Source organism: Hemicordylus capensis, chromosome 5, assembly GCF_027244095.1.
Source record: "Hemicordylus capensis ecotype Gifberg chromosome 5, rHemCap1.1.pri, whole genome shotgun sequence".
NCBI classification, from domain to species: domain Eukaryota; kingdom Metazoa; phylum Chordata; class Lepidosauria; order Squamata; family Cordylidae; genus Hemicordylus; species Hemicordylus capensis.
In genome coordinates, this window is record NC_069661.1 from 123,277,126 (window position 1) to 123,293,339 (window position 16,214).

The window sequence follows — 16,214 nt, forward strand, 5'->3', positions numbered from 1 at the left end:
TGTTGATAAACTATATTTTGGAATTTCAAGAGTAATATAGGGCATTTGCTAATGCCTTCCATATTAGGTTTGTGCTGTTGTCCTAGCTTTAACAGTTACCTTTCTGTCTTATTGTATGTTACTTTAATTATTCCATTTGTCAATTTGTAAGAAGTGAGATATGATGCCATGGAAGTAATAGAGTCCTAGGAGCAGGCTCACATCAATAACCAGATAGTCCTTATTAGCTGCTGTGTCTGCTGTAGCCTTATAAATAAAGAAGAGGCAATCAAAATAAAGGGCAAGTCTTCCCCTTGCAACCATTATTGCTTGTATAAGGCAAACCGCACAGTCAGATCTCCCTTCTCCATAAGGGTCAATTCTGATATATTTCCTAGTAACATGAATCATTCACATTTTAAACTGCAGAATATCTGAAATGTGCCTTCTCTGATATTTTCTGTTTTGCTTTTGTTTATTTAAAATATCACTGTGGTAAAACCTGAGGCTGTATATTGCAACCTGTCCATGTTAGGACAGCACCATGAACTCCTAACTGGAATGGAATGGCTGCAGGCTTACAACTGTTAGCATCCTACATCCCCAAGGGAGTACTGACAGTCCCAGTCAGAAAAGAACCAAGCTTTCTCCTGATTAGATGTCTCTAGTCAGGGTGGATATGAGTGATCACTTGTGTAACTGCAGTTGTCGTCTTAGTACTGCTGGAAACAGGATTAAGCCCCTAGACCTGAAAAGAGTCAACTTTGGGAACTTCTAGTCAGGAAACCGATTATCACCCTAACCCCTCCTTCTCTCCCATAGCAGAGGTGACCATACCTCATGAGGTGGGGTCAATCCCTTACCACCTAGTTCTTTTCTAACCATGCGAGCAGCAGCTTTGGAGAACACTTCTGCAGCATTACACTTGCTGTGACTATACTTAGGTTTTTCTTCTTTTTTCTCTGTAACATAGTACTAATTTCCCCCTCTAATGTACTTCAGGGTATGCTTCACAACTTGTTTAGATATTTGTGTAAATTTGTATTTTCATGGTTGTTTGTGGGGCAGAAGCGGGCATCGGCAGTGAGAAAACTTCTCATGACTGTCCATAGCCCGCCCTTAACTGTTGGTTTTGAGATCCAAAATGACGATGTGTTTTGCTATGGTGTTTCCTTAGGGCTACAGAACTGCCTATCCTTATCGATGCCCTGCTCTGAGAGAGAGATCTAAAAAATACAGTGATGTGGAGATTCCTGCTAGTGTCACAGGGTATTCTTTTGCTAGCGATGGGGACTCGGGCACTTGTTCCCCTCTGCGGCATAGTTTTCAGAAACAGCAGCGAGAGAAGACAAGGTGGCTGAATTCTGGCCGAGGGGATGATGCTTCTGAAGAAGGGCAGAATGGCGGCAGCCCCAAGTCGAAGACTAAGGTGTGGACGAACATTACACACGATCACGTGAAACCCTTGCTGCAGTCTCTCTCGTCCGGTGTCTGCGTGCCAAGCTGTATTACCAACTGCTTGGTCTGTGCCTACCTTACTGTTCATAGTTAGATGATGTAGAGCAACTTTGGGTGGCAGGCACTGTGAGGCTTTGGGAATTTAAAAAATACAACATTAACTCTTTCCTTTGCTCACTTTCTAATCTGGCTTCCCTGTAGTGATAATACTTTGTATTTAAGTTGCACCCTGCATTTTGATTGGTAGTTCCAGTGGAGAGGAGCAGAGCTCTATATTTCAGGCTATCCAAATAGCAAAAATTAACATATTAATGCAATACCTTTTTAGTTACGTTGTATACAATCTGATTACTTAAATAGCTTTATGTAGAATTGGGCATCTGACCAGCCAAAGAAGATGTTGTCCACTTGACAAGTCAAATAGTGCAGTATTCTTAAAGCATTAGTTTTAAAGAGTTGGTGTGACATAGTGGCAAGTAGGAAGTTTCCTGTTTTGAATCTTGCCTCTGCCATGAACTCACTAGATGATCTTAGGCATACCACTCCCTTCATTCACAGCCCCACCCCCACCCCCTTTGCCGTTTGGGGTTAGTAATACTTTCCTTACAGGGTGGTTATAAGGAGCATAAGATGATACATATTAAGTGTTCAAGACACTTCATAGCTCTGTACAAATGCTTATGAATATGATTTAGAATCACAAAAAAGATGCTGGCTGGTATCCTGCTAAATTACTCAACAGAAGTCCTATTGAAATTAGGCAGTTATTTATGGTAACTTCTGAGTAGTACTACTGAGTAACAGTCTGGGTGTCAGCCACTGGCCACATTCTGATGTAATGTCAAATCATGGTTTGGCATTATGTGGACAAGGAGAGTCGAGGCTTTTCTCCCCTTGCATACTGTAGTTTCTATACTGTTTGCCGTATGGTTTGCTTTTTAAACCAGGGCCAAACTGGTTTAGAATCCTGTTGAAGAACAAGTTAGAGTTTGGATGCAGCAGCGAGCTGTGGCTTGCTAATAAATAAGAAGTCAACTAGCAATCATAGTGTGCAAAGTGGGGAGAGGGAAGAAGGGAGCACAAAAGCCTGTGCTCAGCTCTGTTCATGCATGTAATGCCAAACTATGGATTAGTGTAGTGTTGTCTAGTTTGCCAGCTCATTTTGTATTTACATGAATTTCAAAAACAAATTAATTAGTTGTGAAATTCACTTAAAAAATTGCAATGAATTATAACTTATAATAGTGCTGGGTAATGTTTCCATCAATGTGAAAGATTCACTGAAGAATTATTCTCCTTGGCATTTATCCTGGAACATCAGAATCAGCCTAGAATTCGGGGGGGGGGGGGGGGAGATGAATTAAAACAGATATATAAAGCAAATAAATAGCAACTATTAAAAAGTTGCTATTTAAAAATCATATTGAAAGTTGACTTGTAAAAAACAACAGGTTAACTTTTGAAGGCTGTAGTGTTAAGTAGCAGCAAACCAGTTCTCCAAGCATCATCAGCATTAAGATGCGTGGGATATTTGACAATAATTGGCCACAATAAAATATATGGTCAGTTGATGATACTTGATCAGTAAATTGGCTGGCTCTAGTATTATAAGAGACAGGTTTTGGCGATACTTTCTGGAAAACATAATCAAAAGGTAAGCAAATCAGTATTTGTAGTTAAAGCATGTTTGTCTAAAACGTGCATTGCTCAGTGTAGTAACCAATAGGGCTGCAGGATTATAATCAGGTAGCCTAGTCACAGCCTAGAATATGTTTTGAGTGCTTGGCCAGTTACCCCCATTTAATGAAATCGGTAGGTTTGATTTGGCTTATGTCAAAGTGTATCTTGGCTGATCTGTGGATCAGCAAAAAAGACTGGTTTTTAACTCTGCAAACCTCATTTCCTCTTAAGCACTTCTCATTCTTAATACTTTGACCACTTTTGCTCCACTGTCCACTGTGCTTCTACCTATCTATCCTAAAGCCTCCCAGTGTTCACAGCCTTCTGCATGAATTGTTGCATGTAAGTAGATGGCCATAAATTAGAAATCTTCTCTCCAGTACCAGCTGGGTGTGGCATGACTAAAGTGCAGCTCGGGCAGCCATCAGGCACTATTCAGGAGCCTTAGTTTGATAGTGCTGTGTACAAAGTTAAAATATGCACCTTGGTGCTGATTAAAGGCTTTCAAATGCTATCATATGGATAGTGATAGCTGTTTGGAAATGCTTCTTGTTATAGTGTATACTACTATATTTCTAAAATACAGATTTTATGCATGATGCAGGCTTTGTAATGGCTGATTAATATATAGCTGACAATATAGCAACTTGGGACTTTAAATGGAGACCTCCATAGCCACTTCAGGGATAGTTACAGATATATTTCAAGCATGAAAAGTCATAGTGATCAAAAGTTTTGTTTGTTAATTCCTGTTCTCTTTGCATAACATTTTTTGCTCTCAGTGCAAAGTCAATATTCCCCTAAATTTTGGCTGCTATCTTTTCCCTTTCAGAATTATTAATGAGGGATTGTAGGTGTTCTTAGACAATGTAGTGTCATCTAGAAATCCATGAAGAAAACACAGGAGAGATTCTCTGGCCGTGCGGTGATTTTTTTCTTTTTGCTATTCTGTATTTAGTACTTTCAAACCCTGAAATACCACTTCTTTTGTTCTAGACAGTAATAGTGCCCTGAAATTGTTTACAAGGGTTTTGTGTTTGTTTGAACACACATAGAAGTGAATGTTAGTATACAGTGAAAGTATCCCTTGGAAACATATATTGCTTTAAATATTTTGCTAGAGTAATCTGTAACCCATATGAGGTATCCCTGGTCTGTGTGTTTGAAATTTAATGCATTTTAGGTTTTTTTAAAAACATTTCAGTAATGCTAAGGTTTTTTAATAATAATTGTCATTAAATATCTTTAATAAAAAGCTGGAGTTATTTTTATGTGAAAAGATAAGAATCAGTGAGTATCCATAGCTCCATGTTCATTCCATTTTTTTACTTCATACTTGCAAAACATTTTAAAATTGTGTTGCTTTTCTAAGAGTTCTATTTCTGGCTATCTTTTTGTCTCGAAATTACTCGATGGCGGGTGGGGGGTAGCATCTGTGTGAAACAGGTTTGTTTCAATGTTCAGTGCATTTTCTGTGCAATAACAATTGGTATTTAACTAATGAGACTGAGCATTTAATAGATCATTGTGAAAGACGAAAGCTCGCAGTTGTGGCACAAAGCCCCCTTCCAACATATTCAATGTACTGGCCATATAAAACAACCTCCTGCAACAAAATCATAAAGTGCTTTTGTGTATGGGACTTTTTGTTGTAATCTTTTAAAGTGTAAGCTTTATATAAACTATTTTGACATCACCAAACTCTTCCCTTAGGCTGAGCCATCTATTTGCCTGTGCAGAAACGATTCTGAAAACAATACATTCTTGAGTTTTGTTTTGAATTCAAAACTTTGGTGATGCCCACTCTTTCCTCATAGTACAGAGTCATTCACTCAACCTGGTTATTGACATCACACTGCTTCTCATATTCCTGTCATCTTGTGCTTTCTGTTGGCTTTGGTGTGTGTTTGACTATCAGTGAAGTGAATCAATGATGTGAAAATTATAAGGCAAATTAGAAATCCTTGTATCGTTGCCGGATGTAGATTGCAGCAGCCCTTTCCATCTGATTTAGGTTGTTAGTTGTAATTGTTTTTAAAAAGTATATTTTTATTAATGTCCTATTTAAGGTTGTCTGTGTTGAGCATTATAAGATCTCTATTGTCTTATTGCTCTTCTAGTTCTGTACTCAGTCACCTTTTCATATTTCATACTTTCGTGATTCTTTTGAATATACAAAAATGCAGTTTGTCAGTCTGTGTTAAAGTGAAGAAATAGTTGTATATTTACAAATGCTGCAATGTAATCATTGATTCAGTTCTCAGTTATGTATATGCATGATCTACTGTGCTGTATACTTGGTGCTCTGACTGTTCTAGCCATTTTAACAATTTTGATTTATGTAATTGTTCTTGATGTTACAGTGGACTAAAGAGGATGGACATAGAACTGCCACCTCTGCTGTCCCAAATCTATTTGTTCCATTGAACACTAACCCAAAGGAGGTCCAAGAAATGAGGAACAAGGTTTGTATTAGCGATCAGTGTGCCATAAATGAATGATTTTATAGTTCTTGAAATCGCTGAGAATACACATCTTTTTGTAGTTGGATCTCAAGAGAATGATATGTTTAGATGTCTCTGGTTGGATATCATTAATCTTAGATAATGTTGAAGTTGGGGACCCAGGTTTAAATCGCTTCTCAGCCATGGAACTTGCTTACTGACCATGGGACAATCATTATCTCACAGCCCATTGTGCTTCACATGGTTGTTGTGAAGATGAAGGTGAGAACCATGTACACTACCTTGAGCTCAGGAGGAAGTGCAGGATATAAATGTTACATATAATAACAACAATAAAACTGTCCTAGCAAGACAATTGGGGGACAGGAAAAAATTGAACTTCCCTTACTATTAGGGATGTGCCTGAAAGTACTTGGGCGCCGGCGGGGGTAGTACTTTAAGGGCGGGGGAGGGTGTACTCACTCCCTCTGCCGCATTTCCCCCGCTGGCGCTCTGTAAGCTTTAAGCCCCTCGGGGTGGCAGCATCCTCCCTGTCACCCCGTTCCCCCTGTCGGCCGGAAGTGGACAGAAGTTGCGAGCGCATGTGCGCCGACAGGGGGAATGGGGCGGCAGGGAGGAACGCTGCCGCCCCAAGGGGCTTAAAGCTTGCAGAGCGCCAGTGGGGGAAATGCGGCGGGGTGTGTGTGAGTACATCCTCCCCTGCCCTTAAAGTACTACCCCCGCCGGCACTGAAACGCCGAATAGCCCCCCTGCCCCCCCCGCGCACGCACCGAAGTGTCTCGGAGGCCTTTACAGCGGCCTCCAAAACATTTCAGGCACAAGCCTACTTACTATAGCATCTTAATTAAAACAAATACTTCTCTTATCTGGGATTTGATTTTTCAACTTGTAGCCAATAAGCTGCAGTCTAAACTTGCTTAAGAAAGTCCCCATCCCATCCCATTCCTCACATGGGCAAGAAACAGGTAAAATAGATCAGTAGCATTTATTAACTGTGCCAGAAAAGCTGTCTATGGTAGCAAATGGCTTTTCAAACAACTCCACAAAGCCCACCTTTTATCTCCCTTTCCACTCTCCATTCATACTCCCAAGGTTTCTTGACCTTTTCTTTGGCTCGAAAGCACTGCTGGCCAGAGATGCTTTCCTTCTCTTTGCCCCTACACTTAATAACCCAGCTCCTGTAGCTGTTCACAGTGCCCCAGCATCCCCCTTTTAATTTGTATAAATCTGTATATGCTTTTCTGTGAGCTGAACCTCAGGGTGTTTTTTTAAATGTAATCTGATTGCAACAGATGTAATACATGCTTGTCTATGCCGTACTGAAAGAGACTTAAATGTTAGAAGTTCTTCTGTGTTTATCAAAAGTTTTCCCCAGATATGAAAGCAGCAAAAGAAAGCGCATGAAATTAATGGTTGTCCGAGACAATCAACCAATTGGCATGTCTGGCTCTTGAGTTTTTTGTTGAAAAAACAAGTTTCTAGTAAATACTGGTTGCAGTGTAAAAAGGCATAGACATGTTCTTGGAAAGTAGGTGGGATCTGGTGACCTCCAGTAGCATGTTGTTATGAGATTCACTCAGGACAGGTCCTCTATGTTCATTTCTAGAACACTTTGTCCCTCTGCAGAACAAAGCTACTCCCCTACACTGTTGTAGGAGTCTTATCTCTTCCTTCTTTTTGTAAAACAAATGCCCTTAAATAGCACATTCAGACTAAGTGTATGGCAAGAATAAAATCTGCAAATTTTCAGTCCCAAAATTCAGTGTTTAGTGCAGGATCGTCCGGGAGCTTCTGAGAGAGTGACGTTTGTAGTCCAAAAAGTTTAATAAGGTTTTAAACCAATATTTGACAGAACTAATTCCTTCTACATCTCAGCCAACTCAACCAATGCTAAGATGTGAAATGGCCCATATTTTTATACACACAAACTAAAAAGATTTTATTTTCTCTTCTATTCATTTGCACTGGGTATATTTTCTCTTTCAGATCCGAGAGCAAAATCTGCAAGACATTAAAACTGCTGGCCCACAGTCACAGGTTCTCTCTGGTGTTGTTGTAGACAGGAGCCTTGTACAGGTGAGGGCAGAGGCTGCTTAAAATGCGAGCTTTGAGTTCATTTATGGTATATTCCTGCTGTTGCCTAATGCATCACTATGAAATTATTCTTTAATTGGCAGAAAGTAACTGTGTACAAGGTAAGTGGTCGAGGTAACATTTTGCTGTCTTTATAACCATGCTCAGAATCAGAAATGCAGTGGGAGCATGTCTTTAGCAGGTGTGTTGCCTTTCATGCTGGTTGCTGTGCATGAGACAATCAAATGATGTTTTGTTGTGAGCTGCAACCCTCTTGAACTAGTCAGGCTTTGTGTCACTGACTATGTTTTGATAAATTGTTGAGTACAAAACCACTATTGCTACAATTCAGTTTATTGGCAATAAAATTGGTTGCAAACTATGGATTTGTAGGGAAACATTAATGTGAAGACATTATCTTGCCTTATATCTATTTAAAAATAGATTTCATCTGCCTTCTCAGATGAAGCATAGAACCTAATGACTTGGTTCTGTAAATTTCAGTGTTAGAAGTGGTGCCCAGATTACCTCTTACTGTATTTTATGAAGTTTGACTAGTCGTCGTCATGGCCAGGGAATATTAAGATGGGGCTAATGTATTGATGCATGTTGCTTCATTCTCATTGCTTCTGTATCAACAAGTTACTGCCTTTCTGCATGCTGCTAGCCCGTGACATAATGCTCTTAGTTGATAATCTGAAGCCCGAGCTTGGTTTGCTCTGTTCACTCAATTTACTGTTGCAGGATGCTCCCCTCTCAGACTGTACGGAAACAATTGAAGGGCTCGATCCCACAGAGCAGGCCTTTAGTCCCGCTAAATCTGTCTCTGTTAGAAAGGTACTTACTGCCCTGTCCTACTGCTCTAAATGCTGTTGTTTTTACCTTTCACTTTTACCTTCTTCTTACCCTGGTTTGTAATTTCCACTGATTTGTTTGTAAATGTGAAAAAGGCTAGGTGGATCTACAAATTATGCATGTGTGTGTATATGCTTGATATAAACAGTTAAAATACATTTCAAAGGTGTGCTGTTACTTTCAAGATTGTGAATAACCTGTGGAACACTGTAAGCTTGTCTCTGTGGGGGCATTTTTATTCAGAGAGTCCACTTCCGGTGTGGGCAGAAGGTAGATCAGGATCTACTGGTAGATCTCTGGATGATTTGCAACAATGAAAAGGGTTCCCCTCCTAAATTAGGCTGCTAAAATGAAGAAAGCTTGTGGGGGAAACTAGAAGTGGACTTTTGTTCAAAAGGATTGTGAGCTGTCTTGGTACTAAAAATTCCTGGGCTGAGCATGTGACCAGAGGCATCTTGTTCCTTCAGTCTACGTGTGAATCTGCCCTTCTGAGCTGCTGTTTTGTTTCTGGCTCTTGCTGACAGACCTTGGGGTTCCAAATAAAAAACAGTAGATCTCACAAACCTGAAGTCTGCCCACCCTGGTCTCTGTTAACTAACTGTAATTTGAAATCCATTTTCTGCTAGCCTTATTGCAGTCCCAGTTGCATCAGTGTAATTCCCCAAATATCCACAGTTTTAATCAGCAACACAAATCAACTGATAATAAAAGTAGCAATTTTACAGGATTTCCCCCCTGTAAGGAGAGTTGTGTGTGGGTGGACTTCAAATGGTGCTGCTTTTAAAGAGAGGTTCATAGGTGACTGCTAATACAAACTGCACTGCTCAGATTTCACATGGAGAGTGGACATATGTGTTATACCCATGGGAAAAATCACAAAACATAGTGGGCAGCAGGCTTGAAAACTAGCCTATCTCTCTAGGCATCCATGGTCTCTCACAACTGGGTCTTCTGCAGGAGGGACTTATGTGCAGTAAGGGTGCTTCCTGACCGGCAACTCCTAATGTACCTAGCCATTCCTTTTCCATTATAAATACCACATTTGGATCATTAGTATAGTTTAATTAGCCATGAGGGTTTCCCGGGCATGAAAGGATGCTTGAACAGGTTGTTGGCATTGGGGGTAAGGGGAACAGAGAAAGTAGCCCTAAGTTTCATCTATTTACACATCCTGTACTCTCCAAAATTGTAGGGGAGGATCCATAAAGAGAATGGGACCTAAAGCACTCCCCCACATGCAGGTGGCCAGAGTCAAAGGCACCAGGCGAATAGTTCAGAGGTCTCATGGGGAGATGTGGCGAGTAATGGTAGCGTTCTTGCCATGGCATGGAAGAAGAGCATACTAGCATCTCCCATGCAGGAATGCCCGAGAGCGTCTTAGGAATTGGTAAAGGAGATCTAGAGTCGTTATTGTCTAGGCCTTGAGAGAGAGTGAAGCCTTTAAATGTGGTATTGGAAGGAGTGGAATTAGCTGATCCTAGCAATCTTTTTAGCTCCTGTCTGAGTAAGAGTGATAAAGCAGGAGATTCTTTGGCAGGAGTATTCCCTTTTAGCATTTGACTAGGAGACAGCCAAACAGGGGATTGAGCTGGCGAGATAACAATAGGCAAAGGAGATCGTTGGCGAACCAGTGAAAGCCCCACAGAAGAGACTTGGATAGCATCAGGTAAAACTGAGGGTGTCAGAGGCACCAGTGCCTGAACAGTCTTTGGCATCAAGGTTGAGGGTGTCGAGGCTGGAATCTTCAGCGCTAAAGAACCATTCCTCAAAGATCTCTTTGCTCCCGACATCCAGGCACCTGGTGTCAAGGTCTTTGAAGTCATAGATTTAGAAGTCAGTGCCTTGGAGCTCAAGTCTCCAGGGGAGTAGGATGTCCCTGGTTGCGCAGAGGACGGTGAAGGGGTTTTGGCTAGCAGCAAGACAGATGCCGATACTGGAGTTGATGCAGATTTGTGGGTTGCAGATGCAGAAGTCAAGGGTGGAGAACATGAAGCTCTGGGCGTGCTCTCTATATCAGAGGTCACTGACTTAAAGTGCTTTTTATATGCATGCCCGAAGGAGGGAGATCAGTCTCTATTGTGCTTATGTTTGTGAGAGGCCTCTTGTCCCCTATCCATAGGCTTCTTAGAAATGCCTTCCCCATGCTTATCAGGAGCTGAGCGAGACGACGTCGAGCTGGATGTTGATGGCATCAAAAGGCTAGGTGTCGAGGTTCATAATGGCAGACTCGGAGTCCCGAGACACAAAATATTTTCATAGAGAGAAGCTTTTAAATGTAACTCTCTATTGAGCTGGGTTTTTTCCTTAAATGAAAGGCAAATTCTACAAGTATGGAGATACAAGAAACTAGGCAAGTTGCTCCAGAGCTTTTGGATGGGGCTCTATAAAAATATAGTAAGTAAGTAAATGATTGTTGGAGGATAGGAGGTACAAATTATTTCTAGCTAGTAGGAATTTAAGGGTAAAAACAAAAATGGAGGGGAACATGCCCAGTGGAACTTTGCAGCCAGAAACAATTAGAAGATAGGAAACATTAAAATCTGAAACAATGGATTCTCCCCCCCAGTTAACTGGAGACACTTACTCAATTTACAAATATGAATTAAATTTTATTATTGCTTACAAATACAAGTTCTCTCCAAAAATGAATACTTGCACTTGAAAAAGGCATACGTATGATAATATAATGTTGATTTCAAATGTATGTATATTTAGTTCCCAGAAACAATTCACAGAAACTTGGACCAACAATTATTCCAACCAGAACTAGATTTTGGCAGTCGGGCCTCCATGCCTTTTAAGCATCTGGGTAGAGAAAAAACCATCTAAATGAATATATTTCCACAGTCTATGTGTTAAAAGGCCTCCTTCCCAAATACTGCTGTCCACAAAACATGGTACTACAGTCTTGGAAAGTTAGTTATAAGTTATAAGTTTATTCGGTCATTGACCAGCAAAACTTGGAAAGAACATTATCTGCTGTCAGCCCAGTAATTGATAGCAGACTTACACTGTCTGTATGATCTGGCAACATACTGAAGGAGCATATTTACCTGGATATCTGGTGCTATATCTTTGCTACATAATGCAGGCAGAGGCCAAAACTAGATGCTTTTAGCATCTTGAGATGTTCTTCCCTCCCCAGCTCATTTAAAAAACAAACAAAAAAGCCAGTTAAAGAAGTCAGGTATATTTATCCTGGAGGAGAGAAGAATATGCAGTGGGGTAGAGGAGATAAGATCTGAACAGCTGTCACACAGAAGATGGAGTGGACTTGTTCTCTGTTGCTCTTGAGGGCAGAATTAGACCAATGGGCTAAACCGCCTTGAGTTTTTATGATTTGGCGGTATATAAATGAGATAACATTAAAAGGAAGCAGATTTTAGGCTTGATGTCAGGTGGAATTTGCTAACTGTAAGAACTGTTCAACAATCTGCCTTGTTTAGTGGTAGGCTCTTATTTGCTGGAAGTAAACAGAAGCTGGACAGCCATCTGTCAGGGATACTGTAGCATTATTCTCTTCTGACCTCTCCTCCTATAAGAATTTAGCTCTTCTACATCAGGTTGCTACTCCTTGTATTGTTCATACCTATTGTGTTAGTATGTTAAGTTTGCAAACAGAAGTGGTGTTATAAGAAATGCACATTCAATTCTGATAAATAAAGGAAACATGTATGTTTTATACATGTTGAGTGTATATAATTGTAAATATCTGTAAGGTATTATGGGTTATCCTGACCCTACCTGAACTCTGCTGCCAGCAGCTCCTCCTGCCATGTGCTGGCACCCATGTCTGGCTTCCCTAGTTGTACTCAGTGTCATTGTTCTCCTCCCTGAGTTAGACATCGGCTTTCAGCCAAGCCTCAGGGTGTGTCTCCTGCCCTTTCAAATACGGCACAGCAAGCCACACATACCCTCTGAGGACCTTGTTGTCCTGTGAGACACCTGGGGCCTTCAGAAGTGCCAATGCTTACTGTGTGACATGAGGGCCCTGGTTATTCTGGTAACAGCTGAGATATGCTACATTTGTGGTCACATTCACAGACCACCCCTAATCTTGGGCACACTTACAAATATGTATAAACACATATAAATACCATCCGGTAAAATTACAGTAAACACATATATTAAAGATTCCATTAAAGAAATGCATCAAAAATGAATAAAGTGTTCAGAATGAACAGTATTAATGTTTTCTGCCTCAAATAATTGTAGAAAGTAAGGTTACTAATTATAGAACTTTAAAAAGGGTTCCTTGTGATCAGTTGGGGCTATTCAAAAGAGAGAGCCAACTCCAGGAAGCCATTTTGAGTACTTGCACAGAAACGTTTCAGTTCTTTAGAGCAATGGATACCTCCAAAACTATTAAAAAATCAAACAGACCCCAAAGAGATTCTCCACATATCTGAATGCAGAAGCAGTGCACCCTTAATATTACTGCTGTTGCTGTGAATGCAAGATTGGTATGAAACACCACCATGAATTAACTGGCTTTGTGTTAATTATGCATACCTAGCTCTGTCCTTTTCATTCAACCCAGATATTGTAGGCTCAGTTTCGAAATGGACAGTTGAACTATTTTGATACATAAAAGGCAAAAAGGGTGTTTTGAACATACTTTCACTTACCAGAACACATGTCCCAGAATGTGCAATTAAACTAGAGTTTATTTAGTCTCAAGAAATAAGCTGTTTTGAACATTTTCTGCTGCTGGATGAGGACATCTCATGTGGGTTATCATTCCTACATGCTCTAAGCCTTTATAAGGCTGGGAAGGAAAAGCCCCTCCCAAGTTCTGTCTGTCCTGCATCCAGCTCCAGAGAAGGTCTCCTTGCATTTTAGCCAAGCTCGCTCATGCTTTCCCTCTCTAGTGTTTTTCTTATTTCATAAGTTCTTGTTTTCTTGTGTACTTTGCCCTCTCTATCCCTACCTTTTTTTTCTCCTCCAAAAAATAAATCCTTTCCCCTTCTCCTCCCCTCGCCTCTTCTGGCAATGGAGGCACTCAGGAAAATTGATTCAACACATCCTTGTCCTGAAGGGGAAAAAGGCGTCTTCATTTCATACCAGTAGGATCTACCACCACTGGGTGCTGGTTCACACACTGGTGCTAGGCCCACCAATGACCATACAGTCTTTGCTGGAGCTTGTAGAAGGGAAGCTCGTGCTGAACCCATGGAAGGGCCTTCAGGTCCACAGCCCCAAGAGAAGAAAAGCATCAAGAAGCACAGCCACCCCGGCTGCAGGAGATGCACCCAGGGACAATGCTGTACCCAGGCTTTCCTATAACCACATGGAGACCATGCCAGGCCCTGCAGCTCCTCCAGCGCCTTCGAAGTGGCCATGCCACACTGCAACAAAAACGGCCCCCAAGACCTCCGGAAACAAGGTCCCTCCAGTGGGGCTTCCACGCAGCATTCCAGATCCTGGGGATTGGGGAAATCAAGGCCCCGGCAGGGGGAGTGCTCCACAGATGCTGCCTCCAGACCCAAATATTCTGCCTCAGCTGCCTTCCAACAACAATTTCTTCCACCCCAGACAGTTTGCCTAGGCCTGAAGGTGGAAATGGCACACCAAATCCAGCAGAACCCACCATGCCAGAACTGACATGCAGGGCTTGCATGTCCTGCTTCCCCCCACCCCACAACCAACCCCACGACCTGGTCATACCCACCTATCTCTGTAGGGATCCATGGTCCTTCACAACTAGGTCTTTTGCACCTGCACAGAAGTTCCGCAGAGGAATTTATAGCTCCGATTAGGTGTTCTCCAGCCCTTTAAAGCATAGGGATACTGAGCCTATAAAACAGGTTGGGGAGCGCCTCCCTCTTCAGTTCTTTCTTGTCCGTCGCATGTGCTGCCTCATGAAGGTTCTGCTTTTTTCCCCTCATTCCTGCAAAGAAAGATAGAAATTTTTGACTGTTCTTTCATCTTGACTTGGACCTGCTTCTGACTACAATATTTTCTCTGCGTTTTTGACTTGGACTGGCTGGCCATTTTCTGGTGTTTTTCCCCTCCAATCTTGTGACCTCGGACTGCTCTAAGGACATTTTTTCGTTAACCCCTCTGTTTTGGCAATCTTCCTATTGGTTTTGGCTGACCTTGGACTGTGGCCTCGAATATGTCTTCCCCAAAAACTTTCAAACAATGTGCTACGTGCAGAGGCACCAAGCCTTCTTCAGAGGGCCATGAGGACTGCCTGATCTGTTTAGGTGATGGCCACAACACCAGCACCTGCAGAGTTTGCCTTTCATTTAAGGAAAAAAATTATCTGAGTAGAGAGTTGCGTCTAAAGGCTTCTCTCTGTGAAAATATTTTTTGCCCCAGAACTCCAAGGCCAAATTCACCGTTGCCACTGAAAACCTCAATGCCTAGCCATTTGACCCTGTCGGCATCCACTTCAACATCATCCCGCTCAGTGCCTGAGAAACATGGAGAAAGCACTTTTAAGAAGCCAATGGATAGAGGATGGAAGACCTCTCGCAAGCATAAGCGTGAAAGAGATCGCTCTCCCTCCTCAGAGCAGTGCATAAAAAGTGTTCGAAGCCAGTGACCTCGAGTGTCAAGAGCCACCCTAGAGCTTTGCAATCTTCATACTTGATGTTGACGCCCAGCTCTATCCACAAACCAGCATCAACGTTGACCCTGGGACTAGCATTGGTCCTGATGCCTGCTAAGACCTCTTCACCTTCCACTGTGCCACCGGGAACCTCCTACTCTCCTTGAGATTCAAGCACCAAGACATCAGCTTCTAAATCTACGGTGTCGAAGACCTTAAACTTGAGTGCCCAGACATCGGGAGACGAGATCTTTGGAGAGAAGGTCTTCGACATCAAAGCATCTAGCCTCAACACCCTTGACCTTGACGCCCAAGACTGTGCTGGCGCCGGTGCTTACTACACCCTCAGCACCGAAGACAGCTGCTTTGATGTCAACAGCTCCAGCGTTGGCGACACCCTTGATGCCTAGAGTCCATTATACAGACGTTGACCAATGTGTTGGTACCCCTCCATGAAAAAAGAACAACCCACAATTGTCTCTGAAATAACTTGAAACTGACAAACATAATTGACACCCATCATTGTTTATTCCACATTTAACAAAAATCAGACTTTGCTTTAGAGTTTTGATGCAACAGAATATTTCAAATAATCACACAAATGAAAATGGCATTGACAAATATGATGGGACCCTGAACCTAATAATTTGTTGCACAACCTTTAGAAGCAATCACTGAAAACAAGCGATTCCTCTAGCTCTCAATGAGACTTCTGCTCCTGTCAGCAGGTAGTTTGGCCCACTCTTCCTGAGCAAACTGCTCCAGCTGTGTCAGGTTTGAAGGGTGCCTTCTCCAGACTGCATGTTTCAGTTCTTTCCGTAGATGTTCGATAGGATTCAAATCAGGGATCATTGAAGGCCCCTTCAGAATAGTCCAATGTTTTGTTCTTAGCCATTCTTGGATGCTTTTAGCTGTGTGTTTTGGGTCACTATCCTGTTGGAGGATTCATGACCTGCGACTGAGACAGAGCTTTCTGACACTGGGCAGTACATTTACCTCCAGAATGTCTTGATAGTCTTGAGATTTCATTGTTCCCTGCACAGACTCAAGGCACCCCGTGTCAGACACAGCAAAGTAGCCCCAAAACATAACCGAGCCTCCTCCACGTTTCACAGTAGGTATGGTGTTCTTTTCTTTGAAAGCTTCAT

At 41.9% G+C, this 16,214-nt stretch overlaps 1 protein-coding gene across 17 annotated transcripts in view; it reads left to right on the forward strand.

The window, feature by feature from the left end:
• The window catches only part of ADD1 (adducin 1), an 88,355-nt gene that overhangs the window by 46,817 nt on the left and 25,324 nt on the right, over positions 1 to 16,214 (forward strand). For 8 of the 17 annotated variants that reach the window (XM_053251888.1, XM_053251885.1, XM_053251890.1 and 5 more), the window contains 5 exons: positions 1,157 to 1,501; positions 5,481 to 5,582; positions 7,569 to 7,658; positions 7,760 to 7,777; positions 8,400 to 8,492. In XM_053251888.1, coding sequence (XP_053107863.1) covers positions 1,157 to 1,501; positions 5,481 to 5,582; positions 7,569 to 7,658; positions 7,760 to 7,777; positions 8,400 to 8,492 — 648 coding nt within the window. The remainder of the gene's footprint in view (positions 1 to 1,156; positions 1,502 to 5,480; positions 5,583 to 7,568; positions 7,659 to 7,759; positions 7,778 to 8,399; positions 8,493 to 16,214) is intronic. The other 9 variants (XM_053251891.1, XM_053251899.1, XM_053251895.1 and 6 more) reach the window with 5 other exon arrangements.